The sequence below is a fragment of the Arvicanthis niloticus genome, chromosome 6 (genome assembly GCF_011762505.2).
Source record: "Arvicanthis niloticus isolate mArvNil1 chromosome 6, mArvNil1.pat.X, whole genome shotgun sequence".
Lineage (NCBI taxonomy): Eukaryota > Metazoa > Chordata > Mammalia > Rodentia > Muridae > Arvicanthis > Arvicanthis niloticus.
Genome location: NC_047663.1, coordinates 99,117,412 through 99,144,529, shown reverse-complemented (window position 1 = coordinate 99,144,529; position 27,118 = coordinate 99,117,412). Strand labels below are relative to the sequence as shown.

At 40.5% G+C, this 27,118-nt stretch overlaps 1 protein-coding gene across 1 annotated transcript in view; it reads left to right on the top strand.

The window, feature by feature from the left end:
• Positions 1-27,118, top strand: part of Grin2a (glutamate ionotropic receptor NMDA type subunit 2A) — a 415,299-nt gene that overhangs the window by 269,592 nt on the left and 118,589 nt on the right. The window contains exon 5 of the mRNA XM_034508024.2: positions 4,280-4,394. Coding sequence (XP_034363915.1) covers positions 4,280-4,394 — 115 coding nt within the window. The remainder of the gene's footprint in view (positions 1-4,279; positions 4,395-27,118) is intronic.

Genomic DNA, 27,118 nt, shown 5'->3' with positions numbered 1-27,118 from the left:
CTAAATAGAAAAACAAAACAAAACAAAACAAAAAAACAAGAACAAAATAAGCAAAATATTTCCAGATCTCTTGATACAAACATTTGTATTGATATAATTGTATTAATTGCATTGTCTTGATACAAATATCTTCATTCCAAAAATTTAGGTTTTGAAGTAGACCTTGTCTAAATTCCATTAACCCAAGAATTCTGGATTATTTATCTCCATGATCTGGACATTCTAGCTATGGATTTGGGGTATAAAGCACAAAAAGTCCTTGGACCACTATTTTGTTTTATTTGTTTGTTTTTATTGTTATTTTTTATGTTTTTGTTTGTTTGCCTTTATTTTTTTTACGAGTTTGGGTCATTGTTACAGCAGTTACACTGCAATTCAACAGAGTGTTCTGTTGCAGCTGTTGGCCTGTTGGTTCAATCACTTCACCCCTAACACCATTTCCTTTGCCCTCTTTCTTGATTACTAACTGGTCCTCTCTGCTTTACTGTGCCTTACAGACTCTCTCTTCTGGCCTCTACCACAAACGGAATGAGTACAATCCCCTTACTGCAGCTGATGAGGCAATCTCTTCCGTCTTCAGCTTCATATCTTAAGCCACTCCCCCTAGCCCCCAGCACAGCCCATCTCCCAATCCTTCTGAGCTGATTCTAACTCTGATCAAATTCACTATGAAGCTTCATCTCTCTCTGCCTTTCACTGTGCTGTTTGCCTCATGCAAACATGTCGTCATGTAGTTGCTATCCCCACCATCTGTCTACCTGACCCTTGCTCTTTCTTCACATGACCCAAACAGGGTCTACTTTGTTTCTTGATTCTAGCTCTGGAGTTGCAATAAAATTTACCACTGCTTACCTTCGTCAACTTATCCACTTAAGCACCAAACATCTGTAATTGTGTATTTGCCAATCTTTACTGTTATTTTTGTGACCATCTTCTCAGCTATGGAAACTGTCTGATGATTTTTGTGTTACTTTCTTAGCAGATTTCATGACACAGAGTATGCTTGATATATAGTCGGTCCTCAAAAGAATATTGGATGGAATAATGGATGGTAGATTGATGAACTATTGATGGACTTATGGATAGATAATGTATCGATGTGTAGGTAGATGGATGGACTGGTAGAGAGACAGATGGGTAAAGGTATTGATGGGCTTATGGATAGGTGGATCAAGGTGTGTGGGTGATGAATGTAATTATGCATAGATAAATGAATAGATGGGTGAACGGATGAATAGACATTCAATGGATGGATGGATGACTAAACATATTGATCTATGGATGGATTGATTCATTGATGAATGTATTTGTGTATGTATGTACGGATGGATGGCATATCTAATGATGATATGGCAATAGACATAGCTATCGAGCATCGACTGGGCTCCGACCATGTGCCAGACAATTTGGAAGGACCAAAAATAATTATGAGAAATGAAACCAAAACTTCAGCTTGGAAGACAGAAGCAGCCTAATTTAGCTCCCAATTAGTTACTTTGAAAGACTGCTGACAATGAGGAATTTGAAGGAAGTCCAATGTCCCTCTAATTCATCACTCTATGTAAAATCTTTTTATGATCCCTAGGCACCAGAGGTTTAAAATGGAATGTTCCTTAGATGTTTCTATCTAGGTCTCCTTAGCTCACTAGCCAAGAACCATCAAAGGGGAGGAAAAAAGAGCAAACAAGTCTCCACTGCCTAAATAACGAGTGGTGTTCAACCCGTGGACGGAAGGATTGAAGTTCCCTCTGATGCAGAGGCATTGCACAGCTGCTTCTGCTTGAGTGCTTTCCTGTTTCCAGCCTTCTTTTCATGGTTCTTTATGGCCTTTTGCACAGACATTCAGTGCTTTAGAATGTCATACAAGGGCCCATGATCAATTTTTAGAGCCCTTTACAGAATTCTCAGCTCCTAAACAAGCTGCATCCTGGTGTGTATCAATCTCAGTTGGTAACTCCTCTGATCAGAACAATTTCTCCCATCACCCCCCTTGTTCTCTAGTATCCCCCAGAAAGGCTCCCCAGAGATTCCATGTTAAGCTAGGAGCCCCTCCTCTGCTGTTGCAACTTCTTACATTCTTCAGCTCTCATGCTGCCATTGGTGTACCTATGTCTATGAATTATGAGAACTGTTGGTTAGAGAATAGAAAGGCACTGGGCTTCTGGTTTTGCATCTACAAGACTCACTGTAAGGCCTCACATATAAGAAACTTGCAACGAATAGTTATGGCGTTTCGAAAATATTTTTCTAAGTCTGGCAGGATGGCTTAGTTGGTAAAGGGCTTGCCTTACAAACACAAGTGTTTGAGTTTGACCCTCAGAACCCACATAAAAGTACCAGCATTATAGTGTCCCTGAATCCAAACACTGAGGTAGCAGAGACAAGAGGATCCCTGGGACTTGCTCTTCAGCCAGCCTAGTCTATTTGACAAGCTCCAGGCCAGTGAGAGACCCTGTCTCAGAACACAAGGTGGGCGGCATTTCTGAGTAATGACATCATGGTTGTTCTCTGTCCTCCACACACATGTACAAGTACCCATGCACACAAATTCATATGTCTCCCCGTGCACATACACAAGAAAAATGTTTTTCTAGCAAACTATCATAGACACCACAAATGTCCCAAGTAGAATTGTGATTATTCTGCATTTTTCACAACAGTGTTTCTGTTGAAGAGTTTGATTGCAAATAATTTGAAGAATTAAAGGGGCCCAGAGTAAGATGGAAAGTGGCTGTAATCCCTCAACATGGACAGGCTCCTCTTTCTGCTTCAGTCTTCTTCCTGCTTCTCTTAACATCATGTACTGAGTGCTTTCTCCATAGCATTAATGTGTTGCTGAGAACATGATGTTTAAAAATAATGATTATGTATATGTGTATGCATATCTGTGCCACCTGTCTATGGGAACTCTTGGAGGCCAGAAGAAGGTGTGTGATGTCCTGGAGCTGGAGTTAGTCACCTGATGTGGGTGCTAGGAACCACAGTTGAGTCTTCTGGAAGAGCAGAGAGAGAGGGAGGGAGGGAGAGAGAAAGAGAGAGAGAGAAACAGAGAGAGAGAGAGAGAGAGAGAGAGAGAGAGAGAGAGAGACAGAGAGAGATGCATGTACTTATGTATGTGTATGTGTCATTGTGTCATGTATGTAGAAGCCAAAGAATGACATTGGTTATCTTTCTTAGTTAATTTCCTAATTATCTTCACCACCACCACCACCACCACCACCACCTCTACCACCACCACCAACATCATCACTTTAGACAGAATCTCTCACTGAACCTGGAGATCATCAATTCAGCCAGATTAGCTTGCCAGCAAGCCCCAGGGCCCATCCTATTTCAGCTATTGCAGCAGCAGGATTACAGGCATGTGCCTACATACACAGCCTTTTAATACAATGCAGAGAGTCTAAACTCAGGTTCTAATGTTTACACAGCAGACAAGTTGCCACGTGAGCCATTTCCTTGGCTCATATTCCTTTCCTTATAGCATGTCAGAGATTTGTGGTTAATCAACTAATAACTGCCCTCTCCTAAACCATAAACCTCATGAGAGCAGGTATCACATCTGTTCCCTTGTTTATCTCCATCCAACTAGCTACACCCTGACAGGTAACAAATAAATATTAGCTGAATGACTAATAAACAGATGGTCCATCATTGCTTTGAAGCCAGATCTGTGTAGTTTGTGAGGAAGCAGTTTCCTCAGGGAAACCTAAGAAAAGATAATAGAATACACAGACCTAGGAAGATGGCTAAGTGGTTAACAGTGTTCCTGCTGGGACCAGAATTCAGTTCCCAGTGTACATGGCAGGCATCTCACCAGTACCTGTAACTCCAGCTTCATGGCATCCAATATTCTCTTTTCTTCTTGCCTCTGTGGTCACCCACATGTGTGTGGGCACTCACTCACACTCCCCTGCACTCTCACACACACAAACACAGAGTTGGGAGGAGGGCGAGAATGGTATGCATTCAGATTCTCATATAAGATCATGTGAACCCAGGTCAATGATTTGCTAGTCAAAAGTGTTAGGCAGTTGATTACTAATGCCTAGATATAAGACTGGAGTTCTGGGAATGAGTCCTGGCTGGTGGATCAGTTGTGTGTAATTCCCAGTGCTTCCGTAGGTCCCAATAGATCCAGAGTTGCAGGCTCTATATGATGATATGCAATGGTTGTACTGTTCATATGCTAATATTGTGCTGACAGCAGCACCCACACCTTTGTTGGATGCCTCTTTAAGTCCTCCCTAAATGTATCTTTGTCTTTTCCTCCATCTAGATTTATGGTCAATGTGACTTGGGATGGCAAGGACTTGTCCTTCACTGAGGAAGGCTATCAGGTGCACCCCAGGCTTGTGGTGATCGTGCTGAACAAGGATCGGGAGTGGGAAAAGGTGAGTGTGTGCAGAATGCAGGGTTGGAGGGAGTATGGGCAAAGCAGGATGGAAAGAACCATCTCCCAGGGAACTTCTCCTGCAGTGGCTGTGAGCTTCCATCCAAGGCCCAGGGCCAGTCTTTCTAAGAACCAGGCAGGTGCAGGAATACACTTAATATCCCATGCTGTCCTGATATCCCAGCAGGGATGGTTCTGGGCAGATTTAGGACAATTGAAAGATGATTAAGCTCCTCAGAAAAGTAGTAACAAATGTCCACTGAGGCAAAGATCTCACTTTCTTCAATTTTCTAAGAATGTACCATGTTCACCATTTGCCACATTGTGAACACCCTGTATTCTAATTTGCTTAATCTTTTACTTGAGTAAACTAGTTTTCAAAATGCCAGAGTACTACTTCTATGGCTGTTTTTAAATGATAATGGGGAGAGGAGTATAAGTCTCACAAAGCACATGTAAAAGTAAAGACACACAATGGTACCTGTCCTGTGGCATAACTTCTCCCTCCACATTGCAATTACCAAATCAATCACCACACAACAAATGCAACAAGAAGGCTCAGGATACATCATGCAGAAAGAGGTAGAAGAAGTGTAATAAGGGCTGGAGGATGGAGAAGAGTGGTGTGAAGATGGAAAAGAGAGGTGTGAAGATGGAGAGGAACAGTGTGAAGATGGAGAAGAGAGGTGTGAAGATGGAGAGGAGCAGTGTGAAGATGGAGAAGAAAGGTGTGAAGATGGAGAAGAAAGGTGTGAAGATGGAGAGGAAAGGTGTGAAGATGGAGAAGAGAGGTGTGAAGATGGAGAGGAGAGGTGTGAAGATGGAGAAGAAAGGTGTGAAGATGGAGAAGAAAGGTGTGAAGATGGAGAAGAAAGGTGTGAAGATGGAGAAGAACGATGTGAAGATGGAGAGGAGTGATGTGAAGATGGATAAGAGAGGTGTGAAGACGAAGAAGAGCCATGTGAAGATGGATAAGAGAGGTGTGAAGATGGAGAGGAGCGGTAAAAATCCTGTCTTCTGATCGTGAATCATGGCTGTTGTACCCATGAACTAACAGCAGCCCTGGTTGCCTGTGTAAGATCTGCACAGGATCAAGCAGTTAGATATCCCACATGGAGGAGGGATAGGCTCCTAACCTCTTATTCCTAGCGGAAGAGCTATTGGCCTTGATGGTTGCTGGGGAAGTGAGTCACTTTTCTTTTGGAGTGTGGTCATTATTTGCATGTCCATGCCCCAGTGGGTAGCTCCACACCCACACGCATATAGGCTGCACTAATTGGGTTTAGCCAGTTACAATAAAAATAAAAATGTAAAAAGACCAAAGAAGAAAATAGTATTGTTGATTAGTGTTTGGCTAGATAGGCCTCATTTCTATTAGGGTCATGAAGTTTATCATTGCTCTGCACATCAAATGGAAGAGATACCCTAGTGAGAAGGAAGGGACCAGGGTGTGGTGTGGGAGGCCACACAGACAACAGGAATTAGGAGAAAATGCTCCATACACAGCAGCATAGATTTGCAGATCCGGAACAGATTTCTAGAGGAGAAGGTGACAAGACCACTCAAGAAAAACTTAGCCGGCTACATTCAACAGCTGTGAAATGTGTGTTTCTTCAAGAACATATGACAGATTCACCAAGGTAGATTTATTTTGGAATGTAAAATGAGTCTCGTATTTGGAAAGATTAAAATGGTATAGATTGAAGCTTGTAATTATAGCAGTATTCACATTAAATTTAGCAATAAATTCAGTGTCTCCAGAAAATGTGTGTTTGGAAATTATGACACACTTCTACATAAATTTTAGGTGAAAGAAAAATAAAAAGACATTAGAAAATATTTTTGAACAGAGTGATAGTGAAAACACTACAAATCAAAACCAGGAGAGTAAAGCTGAATATGTGTTAGCAGGGGAATTTATGGCTGCAGATTCATTATAATTAAAAGGAAGCAGTGGATGAAGAAATGGATCAGCAGTTAAGAGCACTTGCTGCTCTTCCGGAGGACCTGAGTCCAGTTCCCAGCATGCGTGTTTGGTGGCCTATAATTGCAGCCTCAGTCAGAGGACCTAGTGTCTATCTACTGGCTTTCTCAGCTATCCACTCATGCATGGTATGCATTCACACAGACACAGATACATATACAGAAATAAAGATGAAATATTATAATTTTAAATGTAAAAACAAAAATTTTTAAATAAAATAAAAAAATTTTTAAAATGGCAAATTGTAAAGTCCATAATTCTCTTGAAACTGGGGGGAGGGGGAGAAGAGAGAGACAGAGACAGAGAGAGAGACAGAGAGAGACAGAGAGACAGAGATAGTGCCATGTTCCTATAATTTCAGCAATGGGAGGCTGAGCCAGACCTTGTCTCTCTGTCTCACAACATATAGAAAGCTAGAAAAAGTACCCAAATGAAGCAGAGAAAAAAAATAGATATAAGATGAAAAATCAGCAGCTTAGCACCAACCTCTAGGAAAATATCTAATAAAATTCATAATTCATAGTAACAACGATTATGCAAAAACCATAAATAATTAACCTTAAACCCCAAAGGTGATATCACTATAGAAATCACAGATTCTAGGTAATAAAGAAAAAAACACATAAAATTTATGTCAACAAATTTGTCAGTATTAATATATGGGGAAATAATTCTGAGAAACATGATTTTTCCAAACTGACGCCAGAAGAAGTTATTTTCCAAATTTTCTAGGGCGTTGAATGTATAACAGAAAAATACTTCTGCTTTCTGGTGTGAAAAAGGTAATTTATTTGCATTGCTTCTGTTTTCTACTATGGTGTTAGGAATAAGGGGTCTTCGTGTCCAGATGGCTTCACTGTGAATTCAATCAAATGTTTATAAAATCAGTAACACCAGTATATACAAAGTTTTTCACCATCTTACTAATCACAGGCAATAATGTTGCCTAAAAGGATAATGCATCATAGATAACGGGTTTATTTTAGGAATGCAATATTGGCTTCACATTCAAAAAGTAAATTGATGCAATTTGCCATATTAACAGAATAAAGGAGAAAATTATATAGTTTTTGCAACAGATGCAGAAAACACATTTGACAAAAGACACTATCTATCTTGATAAGAAGGCCGATTAATTCCTTAATCTGATGAAAGCTGTCTATGAAAATACTATAGCCGTATCTTTTTAAATATAATACTTTCATTATTTAAGATTTTCCCACATGAATACAATATGTTTTGATGATATTTACCTCTGCCCCTGCAGCTCCTCCTAGGCCCTCCAACATGTCTCTGTCTCAACTTCATGTCCTGTTTTTAATTTTATTTTTATTTTAATTCTTATGGCCCATGGCATCCAATTAGTGTTGCTCCTATGCTCACTGATATGTATATGGGATGACCCACCAGTTTGAAAGCTGCTGCATCATCCACCAGCCACTGACTGTCAGCAACTCTTCAGCTAGGGGGAGGGGCTCTGTGATGGGCTGTTGGCTGGTTTGATCTTGTGCAGATCTTGTTCAAGCAGCCCTGAGTTCATGAGTGCAATGGGCAAGACACTCTTCAGCTAACGTTGTATTTGATGATAAAATAGTGAAACCAGATCTGTGAAGGTGAAGTGATCCTGATGGATGAGGAAGAAGATGGGGTGGGACTTCCTGATACACAGCATAAAGTCAGCTCGAGGCCAGAGGAAAATAAATGTGTGCTCTTTACTTATGCGATGTTAAAAAAAAACCTACTGAGACAAACTGTAGGCTTATGTCAAGACTAAAATCAGGAAGACTCTAGAAGGTGATGAAGGAGGATGTGGAAGGCCTAAGAGGACTTCAGGTTTCTTTTCTTTCCTATTTGAGATTATAACATGATTACATCATTCCCCTTCCTTTGCACTCTCCAAACACTCCCATGTATACCACATAGTTCCCTTTCAAATTCATGGCTTCTTTTTTATTAATTGTTGTTACATGTGTATATAATATATAATATATATGCCCAAATATTACCTGCCTAGTCTGACAACAGATTTCCTAAACATCCAAGAAATATAAAAACTGCAGTCTTTCAGAATAAGTAGCATTTTGCTTATATAAAAATTCAGAAATGAAAAAGACAAAATACAAATCGGAAGAGATAATACATGTATGCTATGGAGGATGCATATTTAACATATGTAAATGGCTTATAAATAAATAAAAAAGATCAAGAGTATTAATAAAAACAGAACTTAGATACATCACAAAAGATACTACTTAAATGTTGATACATTCTGGGAAATGCTTAATATCAGTGGTCTTGAGGGTCATATAAATATCTGTGTGTGCGTTGTGCTGGGGATTGAACCCAGTTACCTTTGCACGTAAAGCATGTGCTCTTTCCTGATCAAACTCCCATCATAGGGTTACGCAAATTAAGATAATTTCTAGGACTCAGGTTCGCACCCACTTACTGGCTATTCATGAAAAGATTTTCAGTATTATTTTCTAGTGGAGGCATAGAGTCTCATACATTGCAGCTGAGAATCTAAATTACAACCAGCAAGGAAAATTGTTTGGCTACGGCTTTGTAAAAAGAAATACATACAACACACAGAGACCTTGCCATGCAGGAGTGACATCCTGAATTACAAACACTAAAGAGATATATGCATACACCCAAGCATACATATGTATGATAATATTCATGTAATTTTACCCGTACAGCACAGAATCAGAAATAACTCGAGGAAATGAGTAAATAAAATGTGGCATATTCACAAAATTGACCACTTCTCATTAATAATAAGGCAGGAACTATTAATATGTATATTAATGTGGATAACTAGCATACATTATGCTAAACCAAGGGAGACAGAAACAAAATATTATAATGCATTATTCCTTTTAATTGAAGTTCACAAGGAGGTAAGACGTGTTAATGAGGTCTGACAGCAGAACACCATTGCTGTCTTAGGGAAGGACTGTTGCCAAGAGAATTTTCTGCAGTGATGGCAAGGTTTTCTTTCTTGAACACTTCTCAGAATGCATGCAGCTATGGCAGGGAGGTCTGTTCACTTATTGCAAATCTTTGTACTTAATTTTTAAATCAAGTTCTAGAACCTAGGATACTCAGCACAACTAACCAACATATTTTACTGAGGACTCCTGTGTAATGACCCCCTCCAGGTACTAACATTCCCTAGAATAACAATGATTATTTCATGATCATTGACTTGGTCAATTTTTCCCCTTGATGGTTTACCAAACATATGACTGGACACACTGTATATTCATTTAATGAATGAACGTGTTTGTACTCTGTTTCTGACACTGTTTAGACCCTTGGAATTTACCACCGAGTAACAGGATTCCTAATTTCTATGCTCAATGACAGAGTATAGACCTGGATGGGGTGGGAGTCTATACCTTCCTGTTATGCCCAAGTAGGTGGAGGGCATTATCTTCTGGCTTACCATCTCTAGGGGTTCTCCTCTCTTCCCTCTGATAAACTGTCATTCTTCATGCTAGGTGTCTTATGATTCCATCAATGTACAGTGCTCTTAATGCACCCGGGACTTTGAACATTGTTTCTTTGTCTTTTGTGTGTCGGTTCTTTTATTCATTCACTGTTCTCAAGGCTTTCCTTCCACAGACTCCTGCAAAACCAAAATAGGAAGGTTTGCTTTGTGATTATAGCAAGAGGTAGAGGATGTGTGTGTTGTTGGGTTTGAGGGTCACTAGCGTAATCCAGAGATCACTTTTGAGTTGAAAAATCATTTATGGTTGAGCTTCATGGTCCAGGCTTGTTCTGTGTTGCCTCTGGATTGGGCTCCTATGCCAAGGAGCCAGCTTACAAACAGGTCACTGCAATACAGGTGATAACATTGAGTGAAAGAAAGATGCCTTTGGCATTCTTCATTTCCAGATACAAAAATGCTTCTGAATAGTTTGTATAGCTTCACATTCCTGTTGAGTTACAGCAATCTCCCCCAAATGCAGCTCAGGGAGTTGCTGCCCAGTTGAGCTTAGCATGTACAAATAGTTCCTGTCAGTGGTCTATTCTCCTGGCACACAGAGGATCCAGGATTTCAGAAATAACTCCCTGTGCTTCTTTCTCTAAGACAAGGAAGCCAGTGGAGCAGGTAAACACCAGAGATGCTGTCCCCAAACTTCTCAGAGCACCATGTGGTACAGTAGGTCAGCAGAGGGACAGGACTTCCAGGGAGGGAGCTGCTGTTCTTGGACTCAGGCACACTCTTTTCATCTCAGGATCACCCAGTGACGTCATTGCCAGCAGTGCGTGAAATGAGGGTTTTTATGAGAAACATGAAGGGCTCTCAGAGGGGTGTTGGAGTTTGCTGGGCCTCTGTGTGCAGCTGGCAGGAATTCTTCTACATGCATACACCCGTCCCCACCAGAACGAGAGCTGAGCGACCTTTCTCTGGCAATTCGGAATTTCTGAGTCATTGTCTCTAATTTTTTTTGCTCATCTTGGAAGCTGATGGGTCCAGGGCTTCTAGAAATGTTTGAAAATATTATGTTACATGCAATCTAATAAGCAGCCAGTGCAGAACAATCAACAACCCATGTGCCCATTTCAGGGCCAAAATTCCATTAAATATGAGGGTTGTAGCCAGGGTGGGTAGTAAGTTATTCACATACCTGTGCAATTTATAACTGGGCCAGCCTTGGTACAGTGTTATCTATACTTTACTGGCTATAGTACATATCACAGAGAAGAAGGAAAGTGACTTGGCCTGGTCATCTGAGTCAGGTCTTTCTGAGAATGGAAACCTTAAAATTGGGCTTAGTGGTAATATGCTTTTCATCCGGCTGAACCATTTTCTTACCATCAACCCCGAAGCCTTCAGAACAATTACATTAGCTACTTAAGGTTTGAATAGTTTTTAAATATAAAGACAAATGTATGCACACTAGGTTTATGAATTATGTGTTTTTAAATTAATGAATAAATAAAACTAGTCAGTGTGTAGTGGAAATGTGGTTTTCATCCTTGGGTATGTTGCAAAAAGACAACACAGCCAAGTTACAAATTTCAGGCCAGATAGAGATGGAGTGAGTATTGGAAGTGATTTAAAGAGATGTTTAAAGCATTTTGAGGTTTAATGTCACATAGAGATAGGACAAAAAACAACACATGTTAAAGTGAAACTAAGATTCTGTTCCTTCCAGAAGATTCAAAGATGAGGTTTCTGAAAAAGACAGGGGGCCCTCATTATGAAAGGGGGAGATCCTCATTTGATAGGGGAGCTGTGATAAGAGTAGAGCCTTGTTGTGATTGGGGAGAGCCTCGTTTTGATGAGGTAGACCATCATGATGATGTGGAAGACCCTCATTTGACAGGGGAAATTGAATTTTGATGAGGTAGACCATCATTACGGCAGAGGAGAGCCTCATTATGACAGGGAAGAGCCTCGTTATAATGGAAGAGACCTCCATTTTGATGGGGGAGAACCTCACTAATTCTTTCTGAAGTAAAGTTCCCGTTGTCCCTTAGCTGATAGATCTGATTTCTCTCCCCATTCTTGTGATTCTCACTTTTAAGCTCGGCTTTAGTTGCCCTGCACAGACACTTCCGTATCATTCCCTCCTGCACACCTCTGTCCCCTACTCTATAGAGTTGCTTATAGCATACACCTAAAATTTATGCGAAGTCAAGAACCATCCCAACAAGCTTGTTTGTGGAGCCTGCAAAGCTTTGTTCTTCTTCTCCCAGTGTTCTGCAAGCCCTCATATTCAGCTGCTGTCTGCTCCTGCTGGACTTTCCAATGATACTGTCCTATCAAACATGTCCCTTCACTGTCAAGGCTACCTCCCTTTTACAGCATCCCTGCATCTGGGTAGTTCAAAGTGGGTTAGATATTTTGCACTATTTCCGCAGACCCTCATGCAAACTCTTAAGAGTGTCAGCAGTGTGCTTTGTGATTGTGTGTGTGTGTGCATATTCATCTCTACTTAGACTAGAAGCCCACTCAGGGAAAGATCTGTTCATTTCATCTGTTTCTCTAGCTCAATCAGAAGGATTTGTACAAGGGCACAGATGGGCCCCTCTGAATCTGTTAGTCATGATGACTGCACTTACCATTTGTTAAGAGCTATTCTATACCAAGAACTAGACTGAGAATTTTACATTCATAATCTCATGTAGGTGTTTAAAAAATCATCCAAAGTAGGTATTTTTAATTCCTATTTAAGACATGTAAATTCTTGATCAAAGAAGATAGTGACCTGATCAAGATCTTCCAGATAGAGTACAACAAAATCAGAAGTGAATGTTGACCCCCAAAGCTGTGCTCCCCAAACTATATCATGCCCAATAACAGGTAGAGGAGTTTTTAGAGGAGAAGGCAGGAGGCTTGACTTCCCATGCTCACGCTCATTTTTCTTACCAGATTCAGGAGATTCTACTAAAGCCAGTTAACTGGAAAGTAAGGTGTAAAGATTTATTATGTCTCACAGCCTTGTATTGTCCAATTGGGATCATTAAGGAAGGGGTTGCATCCTATCTTGTATGTCTTACAGAAAATAAAATAGGGGCCACTTGGAGAATTTCTAGTATAAACAAAGAATTGTTTAAATTAACATGCTTACTTATTCATTACATGTCTGTGAGGGTAAGTATGTCAGAGGACAGTTTGTAGGACTTGGTTCTCTGCTACCAAGGATCAGACTCAGGTCGTCAGGCTTGGAAATGGGTGGTTTTCTCCACTAAGACATCAGTCCAGCCCCAGATGGGGGTTTTACTAAAGAAAGAAAAGAGCTGAGCTTGCTTCCAGTCTGTGGCTCTCATTGCAGCATGTTCATGCACAATTGCATCTAGGGAGGCATGGTGACGTAGATGTAGACAGTGTGGATAGTATTTTAATTGCTTTTTTTTTTTTTTTTTTTTTTTTTTGGTATTGAGGATTGAACCCAAGGCTTTAGCCATGATGTACAAGTGCTATAGCACTGAGACATAGTCACAATCCAGTTATTTTTATTTTGAAACAAGTTCTCATAGAACCTAGGATGACCTCACCCTGATGATGCAGCTGGCATTCAAGCACCGAACCTGGCCTTACATGATAGTGTGTTTTGTTTTGTTTTCTAGTACTGGAGGTTAGGGTTAGGGCCTTGAACTTGTCTATCAAACACTCTACCAACCAAATTGCATCCATAGCTCTTTAAATTTTAATTGCTACATAATAATTCTGTGAATATATACAATGCTGAGTGATATTTCAAGATGTGTAATGATCTGATCAGGTAATTAACAAATCCATTCATCATTTCTATGTGTTTAGATCATTCACAATACTCTTCATTAGCCATTTTGAAACACACAGTTAATTGTTGTCAATCATAATTACCATACAATGCTACACTGTAATAGAAGATTTTCTTCCTATCACAACCACACCCCTGGTACCCACTACAGATCCACTCTCTACTTCCTCATCCTTCCCTTGTAGTTTAAGAGTGCTGTGTGTCCACTCAACCAGTGTGTATGCACTCCCTCATTCTGATTCATTTTCCTTCTCCACTCTCATGCTAATGCTACTGTAGATCAGGGAGTTATAGAACACAGGATTAGATAATTAGATAGATAGATAGATAGATAGATAGATAGATAGATAGATAGATAGATAGATAGATGATAGATAGATAATAGATAAATGGCAGATAGATAATAGAGAGATAGATAATAGGTAGATGATGATAGCTGATAGATAATAGATGGCAGATAGACAATAGATAGATGATAAATAGATAATAGCTAGATGGCAGACAGATGATAGATAAATAGATGATAGGTAGTAGATGGTGATAGATAATATATAATAGCTAGATGGCAGATAGATAATAGATAATAGACAGATGGAAGTAGATTAGATAGATATATGATAGATTAATGGCAGATAGATAGATAATAGATAGATAACAAAGTGTATATACAGTTAATATTCTGGAACAAGAGCCATCTTGCCCAAGAACTGAAATATTCATATAAATACTATACTTGGATTATATACACAAATATTCCTATGAATATTTAAAATATAAGGGTTGAAAGAAAGTTGTGAGTACATCCATAAGCGACAGAGGGTAGAACAATCACAAGGACTGTGCTCATGTCAGCAACAGAGACTTGTAGGCCAAACCAAGCCTTCTGATTATGGTCAACACTAAAGACATCCACCGTTTATGCCTATATTTTTAATTTTTTCTTGACCACTTCATCTTTGATATCTCATTACAGATACTCAACACACACTCTCAGAATGGAGGGGAGAATGACTTGGATCCATACCCAGGAACAGTCCCAACAAGGAGGGTGTCATAGTGGTCATTTTGAAAAACTTACCTTATTTATTTACATTCCAGCCATTGACCCCCACTCCTGACCCTCCTCTCACCATCTCCTCATCCCAGTCCTCCTCCTGCTTGCCTCCAAGAAGATGCTCCACCTTCTCCCAGCAGACCTCTTTCTCTCTGGAGCCACAAGTCTCTCAGGGATCAGGTGCATCTTTTCCCACTGAGGCCAGACCAGGCAGTCTTCTGCTAAAGTGGACATTTTTTTTTTTTACAGGTGTAGCTCACTGGGCTATCTGTTTTAGAACCAGCCAAACAAAGAGGTCAAGGCCTTTAGGACTGTTGCCAACCATGTCTGAATCTGCATCCGCTGCTTTCATATGCTCTCCTAGGAGTTCAGTGGTTGTTAAAGACGAAGAGCTACTGTTGGAGGCATGTGCTTACTCCCATAATTCTAAGGTTGTTTAGATCAGAGCTCTAGTCTAGCCCTTGCTTCTTGGCTTTTATCTCTTCTTTTGCTCTGGAATATCCTGCTTAGCTGAAATGCTTAGGCCAAATATGGACAAAAGAGAGGAAAGTAATAAAATCTTGATGAGTCTTTCTGTGTATGGAAGGTACATGTGTGGGAGTGGGCACACATTCATGTGAGTGTGCATGCATACTGAGGCCAGAGGTCAGAGGCCTCTGGGTGCTGTTCCCCAGGTACCATGCACCTTGTTTTATGGGACAGAATTTCTCACTAGTCTTGGAACTCACCCATAAGCTAGCCTGGCTAGGCCCCAAGCCTCTGAGATTTTTTTTTTTTTTTTTTTTTATGTTTGCCCACTGGAATTACAAGCAGGCACCAATAACACCAACTTTTGTTGCATGTGAAAAACACTCTGAAGAAGTAGACAGTTACTAATAAGACCAAACGAAGTGCTAACTATGGCTGTGATTGAGGGCCTAGGTTGTCCTTAATGCATAGTAAATACTAAGTTATCAAAAAGTCCTCTCAGTTAAATCTTCCCACATAATCAGAAGTGGCTGAACTGGGGGTATTTAACTCTTAACTGTTTACATTCATTTTATCAAGGATTTTTTTTTTCTTGAACAGCATCTGTCTGCACATCTTTGTTGAGGGTTGAAAAATAGATAAAACATCTGGTCTTTAAGAGACTCAAAATCTAACAGGGCACTAGGGTATGCTCAAAACTTCAGCAGAACATGAGGTGTGCCACAGATGTTCAGAGTTGACTCTTGGGTCTTAGGGAAGATGTATGAGGTAGCAGAGTCAAGAGCATCCATACAGAATGCTTCTCTCATGGTCAGGGTCTCAGGGAAGAAGCAAGATGTGGACTTCAGAAGTTGCCAGGAAAGCCATGCACGCAGCTGAAAGACCCCAAACCCCCAAAGTAATGTCCAGACCTCAAAGCCCTCAAACTCTATTTGAGTATGACTGGCCTATGTTAAACAGAAATTGTGACAAAGAATTCTAAGAATGGCTCACTAGCGTTCACACTTTAAACAGAGATGATAGTTTGCATGAATCTTTGAGCAATTTTCTGAAGAGCTGCTTAAAGAAAATGGAGTTATGAAGAAGCCATGCTCTGAAAGACACAGTGTAGGTCTTGGTTAGCTATTTACTCCTAGAATATATGATTTTGATGAGCAATCCCTTCTGTGGTTGCATCGGGTTACATCTCAAGAAAGTATTTCTTATTGGATATTGAATTTCCAGAAGAGAGGCTATCAAGACAACCACAGAAGCTCTTTTGAAGGAGAGAAGTTTCCAAGCTACTATCACGAGAAAGATTTTTCTCTTTTCCAGATTTAAGGACAGAAGGGTATCTTAATTGCTCTTCTTGTTGCTCTGACTAAACATCTTAATAAATGTAAGGAAGGAAGAAGTTATTTTGGCTCACAGCTCCAGGGTATAGTCCATTGTGGCAGGAGAGCCATGGGAACAGAAGACCTGATCATACAGTCACAAAGGAGAGAGAGAGAGAGAGAGAGAGAGAGAGAGAGAGAGAGAGAGAGAGAGAGAGAGAGAGAGAGACTGGTACTCAGCCAGCTCTTTTCTTTCTATACAGATCCTCAGGCAGGGAATGGTACCACCCTCTTTTGGAAGGGTCTTCCCTCTTTTATTAACCTAATCAAAATAATTCTTTTCAGGTCGACCAAAACACCCTTTCCCTAAGTGGCTCTAGCTCCTGCTAAGTTGACAACATAACGATCACAAGCTCACTGTGTGAAATGGAATACAGAAGTGGCCCAGGCTCTGAGACCAGCCCTTTGTAACAGTTAGACAAGTAGGACATGAGTCCTATAACCCCAAAGACCTGAATGTAGCTAACATTCTCAGAGAGTTCAGGAGCATACCCTCTCAGATGATCCAGAATTTTGTGGTACTCTGAGGGTCAAGCTGAGCCCTCCTGGACTTCAGACCTACAGTGCTGTCAGACAATAAATAAATGGGTACTGTTACATATGGCTACATTCAGGGGAGTTTATTGAAAACAATAGAAAAATACAAACTCGCTGAATAATAGAATATAGGACTTTATTTAGTAACCCTTAAAAGCACTGTTGAAGATGTTGAGGTAATAGGACCACATATAAATAAAAGGAAGCCCATAGCCTTTATTTAGCCCATATGGTGTGCCGTGGAGAGTGTTGGCCTTTGCTCTAGCCCTCACATCTGCACTGAGACTCTCTGGTCTTTCTCTTCAGCATAGAAACAAAGGCCAGGAGAAAGGCTTCAGCTTGCTCAGGTCAGAGCTGGTGAGCTGCAAAGTGAGGCCATTTCACCCAATAGCCGGCACTCACAGACACAAAACAGCATGCCTCTTACACAGAATTGGTAGTTGCCATGAAGCTTTGAGATGTTTCCTAAGGAGTTATTTAAGGAAGATGGGGTTGTGACGAAGTGATTGCTCTGAAAGCACATAGCAGGGAGGAAGTGGGTAGCTGGCTTTTACAATTTTATTTTAGGTCTAGGTCTGAGTTAGTTATTCACAGATTAGGCAGCTCTAGAGCACATTTGTTACCTCTGTGTGACACCAATCACCTCTCTTCCTTTACTTCCCCCCTCTTGTCCCTTCTCTTACTTCTCTTTCTTTTCCCAAATTTACATTTAAAGCCGAGTGCTCTTTTTGTAAAATGACTTTGGTAATATCACCAACCTTAGCAAAGTCTTATGGAATTTAATTTGTTTCCTTATATAATGATCATTAAGTTTCTCAAATGATGTGAACCAGAGAAGGAATGTTAAGTCATTACAAAGACTTAAAATTATCATCTGCCTTCCCCAGAGTCACGCACAGGAACTATTTTAGATGCCCACATAGTACAATATGTCAGGTCACAGGAAGGAAGGTACAGTGGGTCTCTAAATTAACTTGTCCAGCTGGAACAAGGAATGGCATCTCCTGGTGGTATATATGTTCTAGTTTTACAAGAGGTTTTTGTTCTATTTACTTTCTTTATCCATTTTTTTTATGATGTTGAATGGGTGTGGTCTCCCCAAGGTGACATTCTGCTAAAACTTTTCTAGGTTCCAAAAGTTAAAACAGAAACAATAAAATGCAATTCACACACAAGGTGTCTCTATGGGACCATGCACTGACAGGGTTGTTAATGATAAGGGTGGGCCATGATGTGGTAGCTTTGTGGTGCTAATGATGGATAATGATGTTGAAAGTGATGGTGGTGGTGATGTGTTTTGATGATATGTGATGTGTGAATATTTTGTTTTGTTTTTATTAGTTCTTTAAGAATTTCACATAATGTCTTTTGATCATGCTCAACTCTTGGATATGTGGCCTTCCAGAGAACATAAACAAGGATGGGAATACCCTTAAAGAAAATAAGTCTACTTCTTTCATTATCTATCAATTGCCAATAGCTCCTTGGCTAGGGGTAGGACTTCATGCCAGCTTTCCCCTGCATGCTGGGACTTTTGTCTAGCATGGGCTTGCATGAGTATTTTTCATGCTATCACAACCATGATGAACTCACACATGCAACTGCCCTTCTGTGCCCTGAAAACAGTTTTCTTGAAGTCACCACACCTTCTTGTTCTTACAATCCTCCGGTCCCTTTTCTGTTGTGATTCTTGAACACTGGGAAGAGGGGGCAGGGCATAGATGTTCCGTTTCAGCCTGAGTATTCTTCACTCTCTTATTCGCTACACCTTGAGCAGTTGTGGGTCTGTGTTAATCACAATCCACTACAAACAAACAAACAAAAAAACAAAAAAACAAAAACAAACATCCCCCCCAAACAAAAACAAACAAAACAGCGAACCCCTCTCCAGTAAGGACTGAGGGATGCACTAATTTATGTAGTGGGAGATATTTAAATCTCCAACCCAAATATGACCGTTCAATGAAAACATGACTCAGTAATTATGAATATATTCTGTAAGCCTAGAATGGGCAGATACCCTTACACTACTCTGTTCCCCAGCTATGAGACCCTTATAACTTGAGGATTTTCCAGACCCTGCGTCTGTCCTTCTACCTCCTGCTTCCCAGTCGTCCTCCTCCATCATCTTCCTCCGCCATTGTCTTCCTCCAGTCCCCCCTCTGCTCTCTTCCACCAACCTTTATTTCTCCACATCCCCTTCTTCTGCCCAATCACTGGCTTTAGCCTTTATTTTACAAATTAAGATGGGCAGAAAGTTCACTAGAATTCACCTGTGTAATGACCCACACCTCCTCTGCAGACCTTCACAGGAAAGGGGAATTAGTATCAAAATACAAGGCCGGGGCTCTCCACAACAAATTTATGGGTAGTAAGATGAGTCATGTGGAGGTCAGTTTAATACTATTTCTATTTAGCAGAATAGTAGTAGTAGATATACCCTAACACTAAATAAAGACCCTTCAAATGGACCATATGGAAATCTACTACTGTAGAAGCTTTTTAAAACGTTTATGCACCCAGATAAAACAAGTTTAAATGGAATTACCTTATAATAGGAGCAACAATGCCCTCACTAGATACCACAGGATAAGAAGTGAAAAGTCTAATGCTGGGAATAGAGTTGTTGGTCACTGAGGTCCCATAAGTACCTAAACATTACAGGTCATCGCCATTGATCATGGTTGTGTTCCAGAACTTGACAGTAAAACCCTAGTGCTGAAGACTCCCGTACACTTGAGTAAGAGGACATGAAAAAAAATCAAGTATATGCTCACCTGCAATCTTCATCACCAACAACTAGCTTTCATAGCACTGAAACATACTGTGTACACTGCTGGAAGATGAACACCCAAACTACAGTAATGACCAACCTGACAAGACACACCCACTGGTGCAAGGGTGGCATGGATACCATGGAAGTCACAATGTTCTGATCGGATTGAAGGTCTGCTCCACATCTGTACCTGGAATCTCTATCAGGATCGAGAACCTGTGCCTTCATAGGTCATGGCTCTGAAAGAGAGCCTATGATTACTAACCTTGATGGAAGTAGTCACCATGAGTTGAGCTCTACAATGTCACGTACAATGCTAAGTTTTACCATAATATCTTGTTTTGATCTTATAATGTTCTCTTCATTTTTATATCTCTAAAAAGGACACAATGACATTACTCTTATTATAGAGTTTTTAGAGCAATTAGTGTATTAAATGCTTAGAAAATTGATCAGCACCTAGATGTTCAGTACGTGCCAGCTCCAATTGTAAATAATTCTTTGCTAATATTAAAGGAGGGGAAATGGAAGCTACAGGAGTAAGACAATTTGCCCAAGGTCATAGAGTGGTAAAGGCAGACTTGGATCCTCTACATTGGTACAATCCTAACATCCTGGGCCTGCTCAGAAACGTCTGAGGTGATGGGGGCACAGTTATGCTGACAGAAATGATAAATGTGAGACAAAGCTGCTCCCTGTATAGGCTGCCACTGCCATCAATTATGAAAATGATGGAATAAGATTATTTAAATGACCCCAGATGAGTAAATTATTCAAAGAGTCTCTCAGTCAGAAGTATTTCTAGAAATTTCTGAATAGACAAATGAAAACCATTTCGATTTTCTGACATGGTCATCAACTCATCTGTATAGAAAATGATTCTAAAGAACTAGGAATCTCTGAGCAAGGAGAGATGGAGGAGCTGATGAGGGGTGGAGGGATGGAGGGCTGGGAAAGGAGGAGAGAAAGACAGAGGTGGCATCAATACTGCATTTCCATCACCACACCAGTGCTGGTTAGTTTTTGTCAACCTGACACAAGCAGAGTCATTTTGAAGAGGAAATACCAACTGAGGAAGTGCCTCCTCCCAGTTATCTTGTGGTCTGTGGGGGCATTTCTTTGATTAATGATTAATATGAAAGTGCTATCCTCTAGGCATGGGTTGGCTAAGAAACCAAGCTGAAAGGGTTTCTAAGCAGCATTCCTGCGATTCTGTGCTTCAGTTCTTGCCTCCATATTCCTGCCTTGTGTTCTGTTCTCTCAGGGATGGTCTGTAACCTATAAGTTAAAATAAACCCTTTCATCCCCAAGTTGTTTTTGGTCAACGTTTTATCCCAGTAACAGGGAAGAAAACTAGAACAGTATCAAATACCTGACATAATCTACTAATGAAGAGGAAAGTCTTGTGTTGGCTGAGTCAGCTTTGAAGGCCCTCTGGTCCTTTCTTTGGCCTATCATGATGCAGTGCATCAAGGTGAGGGGGCGTGGTGGAACAAAATGATTCTAATCATGTTTAGGGAGTAAAAGGGGAAGTGACTGGGGTCCACCATTTGTATCAAGAGCACATTCCCCATGACTTTCAGAATTCCCACTATAAGCTCTATCTGTTAAATAAGGCTTTAACACTACAAAGCAATGTCACCCTGAGGACCAAGCCGTTAACACATCTGCCTTTGGGAGACATTCTTTATCTAGATCATAGAAGAAAGGAATGGGAGAGTAAGAAGGAAACAGAAAGAGACAGGGAGATGATCAGGAGTGGGAGAATAAGGAGGGAAAGAAAATAGCCACTGGACCTTGAGTCAAAGATTTTTTTTTTTTCTGAGTTTTCTGGGATGGGATGTTGATGCAGAGCTTAGACTGCTGCAGGGGATTCTGGGTAAGTGAGATATGAATGAGGGAGGCACAGTCTAGATTCAAGTAGAGTAGAGGGCACTCTCTCTTAAGTTTCAAGTAAGTGTCATTTAGAGAACTTCTTTTAGAAGTTTGAAAGTGAGTTGAGTCCCTTGGTTGAATTTAATGATCTGGATCCTCAGGACATAATATGAACACAAAGGAAGGCTGTGCTGAGCATGGGGTCTACCCATCCTTAAATACTTGGTTTTCTTGTGATGAATCCACTTAGCTGCATGTGGTGAAGTAGGTGACAGTTTCTGACTATATTTAAGTAGTGCCAACTTGAAGATATCCAATCACATTTCTTACCAACATCTGAGGAAGTATTCAAGTTCAGGTCTTGTAGCTCTCCAAGCTGATAGCTCTCAAAGGCTCCACAGACCCTCAGATTTCACTGAACCACAGACAGAGTTTTGTCACTTGTCATTTCCTAGCTCACCTGGGGAGGGATATCTGCATTTTCCCATCCTACAACAAGACAAGCGACAAGCACTAAGACCTCATGGCAGGTATCTGGAGACGCTCACCGTGTCCTCACCACAGCACCCTCAGTATCTTACCACAGTTCAGCCCCTGCTGTCACTGTTTGTGATTTCCAACTTACATGCTGATCATGTAACAGGAAGGACATTTGTCCCCAAGGAAAGTGATAGAACAGTGAGGTGCTCCACCCCAGAAATCTGCTCTGGCTTCAAGTGACTGACAGGATTCCTTCTGGAGCTGCACTTGGATTTTCTGATCCTATCCTCCACCTTCCACTCTGGCATTATAGCCTAGCCTGGACCAACAGAGGGGCAGAAATAGAATTAGAATACTCTCTATTTGAATACTACTAGAATACTATTCTATTAGAATTAGAATTGATCTCTAAGCTTTGGGAGACTTAATGGGTATACTTTAGATTCTGAAGAGAAGAGTTATGGGTACCCTAGACCTTTCCTCAGAAATTTATTAGTATATATTCGTTGGACAAATATTTGTTGTTAATATTTTGTTCAAGTATATCACCATGCACTTTGACCAGATTTATTATTATCTGCTCCTGCTCCACTTACTCCTTTCATTTTCTTCTCAAATATTAATCTCCCTTCCATATTCATGGTGTGTGTGTGTATGGTGTGTGTATGTGTGTGTGTATAACATACAATAGCTCTACCCCCATGTTGTATCTCTATATTATTATATATATAATATATACATATAATATCTATATCATCTATATCTATCTATGTTTATATCATATATAGATTTAAATTCCCCATATTTTAGAAAACAACAATATTGGGCTGGAGAGATGGCTCAGCAGCTAAGAGCACTGACTGCTCTTCCAGAGGTCCTGAGTTCAATTCCCAGCAACCACATGGTGGCTCATAACCATCTGTAATGGGATCTGATGCTCTCTTCTGATGTGTCTGAAGATAGCAATAGTGTAATCACATATAATAAATAAATCTTAAAAAAAGAAAACAACAATATTAATACTAATTGGTTTGCTTCAATTATGGCCCTTATATTAATTACATTGATTACTTTTTAAAAGACAATCGAGATGGATAGTAACACTGTTTACTCCTATGCCAGTTACATATAAGGAAACTGAGGGCTTAGGTGGTTGGTGACTTCACCAAGATTGCAACTCAGCTCTGTCAGACTCCAGAGTTCATTTCCTTCCCACATCTTGGCAGAGTACAAATGTGCTTTCTTTGCATATTGGTAGTGAACGTAGCACCATGAAAGCCCATCTTGAAAAGTGTCTGATCCATGTGCAGTGGCTCCAAGGTTTTAGGGAAGGTTGTTACTGGCACAAGGTCCCCTGCTGTGCCTTTTCCTCTTCCCTTTTCTCCCCTGGGCTGTATGCAAATCAGTCTCCTAATCAGGTTCTTGCTTCTTCCCAAAGCCAATCAGCTTCTGCAGTCTGACAAACTGAGGATGTAAATGAGTCCCCACCCCTGCATAAACTGCTTCTTTATTACTTATGGCCTGCCATCTGGTCTGTCATCTACCCATTGTCTTTTGAAAACTGTTAAAGAACTCATCATTGCCATATCCTAGCATCTTCAGAGTCCATATTGCTGCCATCTGAATTGTAATCCTGCAAATTAGAAAGATGGAGAGGGACTAGAGAAGGAAGGAGCAGGGGCTGAACCATCTGGATTTCTCTCCATGTGGAAAAAGCCTGATGGAAGCACAGATACCACAGAGTGGGGAAGACGTGGATAAACTGATGCTTATGCCCTTGAGAGCAGTTTAGAAACCAGTGGCCTCTCTGTTAGCTGTGTTTAACTTTGAAGTAGAAACTGCTGGCTTCAGAAGAACACTGATTCTTGGTACTGGTTCCCTACCTTTATATGGGCCAGCCGATTATAGTTAATGATGTGCCTGTTTCTTTTCCATGATTAAAGTGTGTTTGAAGAAGAAAGAATGGGCTGATGCAAAGCTTGAAAACAGGGCCAGTATCAGTTTTGGCTATGAGATCCTAACAGCTGCTCTCAAATAATGGAAAACCAGGGAATTTCACAGGTGATAACCCTGAGCTTCATAGACATCAAGAGACATGGGGTCAGAATTCCTCTGCCAACACTGCTCATTTACGTCACATAGAGCACTGGTTCTCAACCTGTGGGTCACCACCCCTTTGGGGTTGAATGACTTTTTCACATGGGTCACCTAAGACCATCTGCATATCAGATATTTACATTAAGATTCATAACAATAGCAAAATCATAGCTATGAAGTAGCAATAAAAAATAATTTTATGGTTGGGGGGGTCACTACAATATGAGGAACTATATTAAGGGGTAGCAGCATTAGGAAGGTTGAGGTTTAGAGCAATCAATACGGATTCTTGAATCCACACATCAAGACTAGAGTTTCACTAGCAAAATATAATTTAAGACTTTGCAGTCAGAAATTGTCATGCAACTGAGAACACATAAAGATGCAAACGTATAGGTGTTGAATTCCATGGAATAACACTTTAACCTGTGAGGACTGGATGCAAAGACAAGGATGTCCGGTCCAAATTAACATTAAGAGAGAAGCAAGTGGTTATGTATACAAATAGGGTAAGTGTTGAGGTCATCAGAGTCCAAGGATCAGTAGCTTCCTTAAGCATTCCACTGGTTAATAGCTGGGGTGAGGTGTTTGTGCATGAGACTCATTTAGTTATGATATTCTGGCCAACCTTGAAACAGCATTCTTCATATTTCTCAGACCATAGTAGGATGGAGTTAATGATAATGCCTTCCCTGGCCACAGTGTGTCTGTGAGTTGTTGATGCCATCATTCATCAAATTCTTCCTGTAACTCAGAGGGGACTTTAGATATGTGGCCTTTCATGTACTTATATGTGGTGTGTGTGCATGTGTGCATATGTATGAGTGTGTGTGTTTCTATGTGTGTGCATGTGCCTCTCTCTCTCTCTCTCTCTCTCTCTCTCTCTCTCTGTGTGTGTGTGTGTGTGTGTGTGTGTGTGTGTGTGTGTGTGTGTGTGTTTGTGACAATGTTTTACTGAATCTGGAGTGTACTGTGTTCAACTGGACTGGCTGAATAAGTCCCAGGGATCCTCCGTCTGCCTTTGGTTTCAGTGTCTTGGTTACAGATAGGAGCTGTTACACCTAGTTTTTAGGTGGATATTGGGGATGTGAACTCATGTCCTCAATCTGTTCTTAGCAAGCACTCAACCACCTCTCTACACCTTATAGCTCCTTTTAATTCACAAAGAAACCAAACAACAACAACAACAACCTGCATGATGTTAGTACTTTTATGATGCCTGTTTTGTAAATGAAAAAACTAAGAGGCAGAGAACAGTTAATTTCCAACAATCTGAGCAAGATTGTGACTCCATTTGTCAGCCTCCAAAGCCCATGATTTGACCATTACGTTCTGTTCCATCTTCAGATTCTACAGTGCAGCTGACATCTCCCAGGGGTGTAAGAGGTAGAGAACTGAAATATGAAACACTTTAGGTTTTCTATATAGTTCCTAATCCTCTCCCTCTCCCCTACCTCTCTCTCTCCCCCTGTGTCTCTGTCTCCATCTCTCTCTGTCATTGTCTCTCTTTCTCCACATTTCACAATACTGTGCAGTAGATATAGTTTATTTTGGAGATAAGAAAAGTGAAGACTAGAGATGTCAATTAATTGAACATCATCGCTCAACCACTTCATAGACTGTGAAAGTTGGAGGTAATTTGTGCTAAATATCTAGTAGAGACCATGGGACATGGCAGAAAGGGCTTAGCAAATGGAGTCACTGCGCATTTAGAGTGCAGTCTAGATTTTTTTTTAAATGGCACTTATTTCGGTTATTTTCTTTTGCCTTTTGCATTTTGAGTGGATTTCTGAGAACTACCAACAGCGTTCTTCTTTCTCACGGGCGCCGGTTTTAGACACTAAAGACAAACATCCTCAGTGATCATTGGCCATTTCCATAGCCCACACAATAGGGTGAATACTGACTACTGACGTACACACAATTAGGGAAGTATCGGCCAGAAAACTCTGCCTCTTCTGGGCCATGTTATTAGATTGAACATTGGTTTACTGCTCTGAACAATGCTAGCAATTTATGTGACTGCCGTGAATGGCAAAAATGTGATATTAACAGTAACTTATAATTCATGGGGTCTTATATAGTCAGGCGTCTTTGATATTATCATCCCTATAATAGCACAGCTTTCTAACTACGCTGCTCTTTCTGAGCATCTACGATTACTGCTTTCTGAGGTTTCTATTCATCTTTTCCCAGTACAGCTTCTTGGCCAGTCAAACACTAACAAGCCTGTTCATAAGAATCCAAGATCATTTGAGTTACATTTATAGTTATGAAGTTAATGACATGCATTAATTGTGCAAAACCTCCAGTCGGAAGAAGGAGAATCGAATCATTTCCAGGCCTTTGGGTTTATTGGAGAACTAAGGTAATGGCAGGCTGCTTTTGGCAGGACCTTCTCTGTGCACAGAATTGTATTAATAGACAATATGGGTTCTATTTAAAACAGTCAGCAGTTAAGTGCAAAGCAGAGCTGTCTCTTGTTACAGAAGGAAGCAAATGCCTGTGTCCTTTTGGTAGACAAGCTGTGGGCCTGGATTTTATAGTCGGTGTCTTACTTTATGTTCTCTGGAGTTACATTCAAGAATCAGCCAGGACTGTAGGAGGATATGCACACTGAAGGTGGAAAGGGGCATTGGCTGAAGGCTGTCTAAATGCTGGGCATCGTGTTCAATGGTTCATCTGCAAGAGCTAATAAAATCATTCCAAGAGCCCTGAATAGTATGGACCAGATCATATCGGTTGGGCAGTGACCAGCTACATGGAAGAGACTGGAGTCAGTCCTTTGTACTTTCATTGAATTGCTTTATTTATTG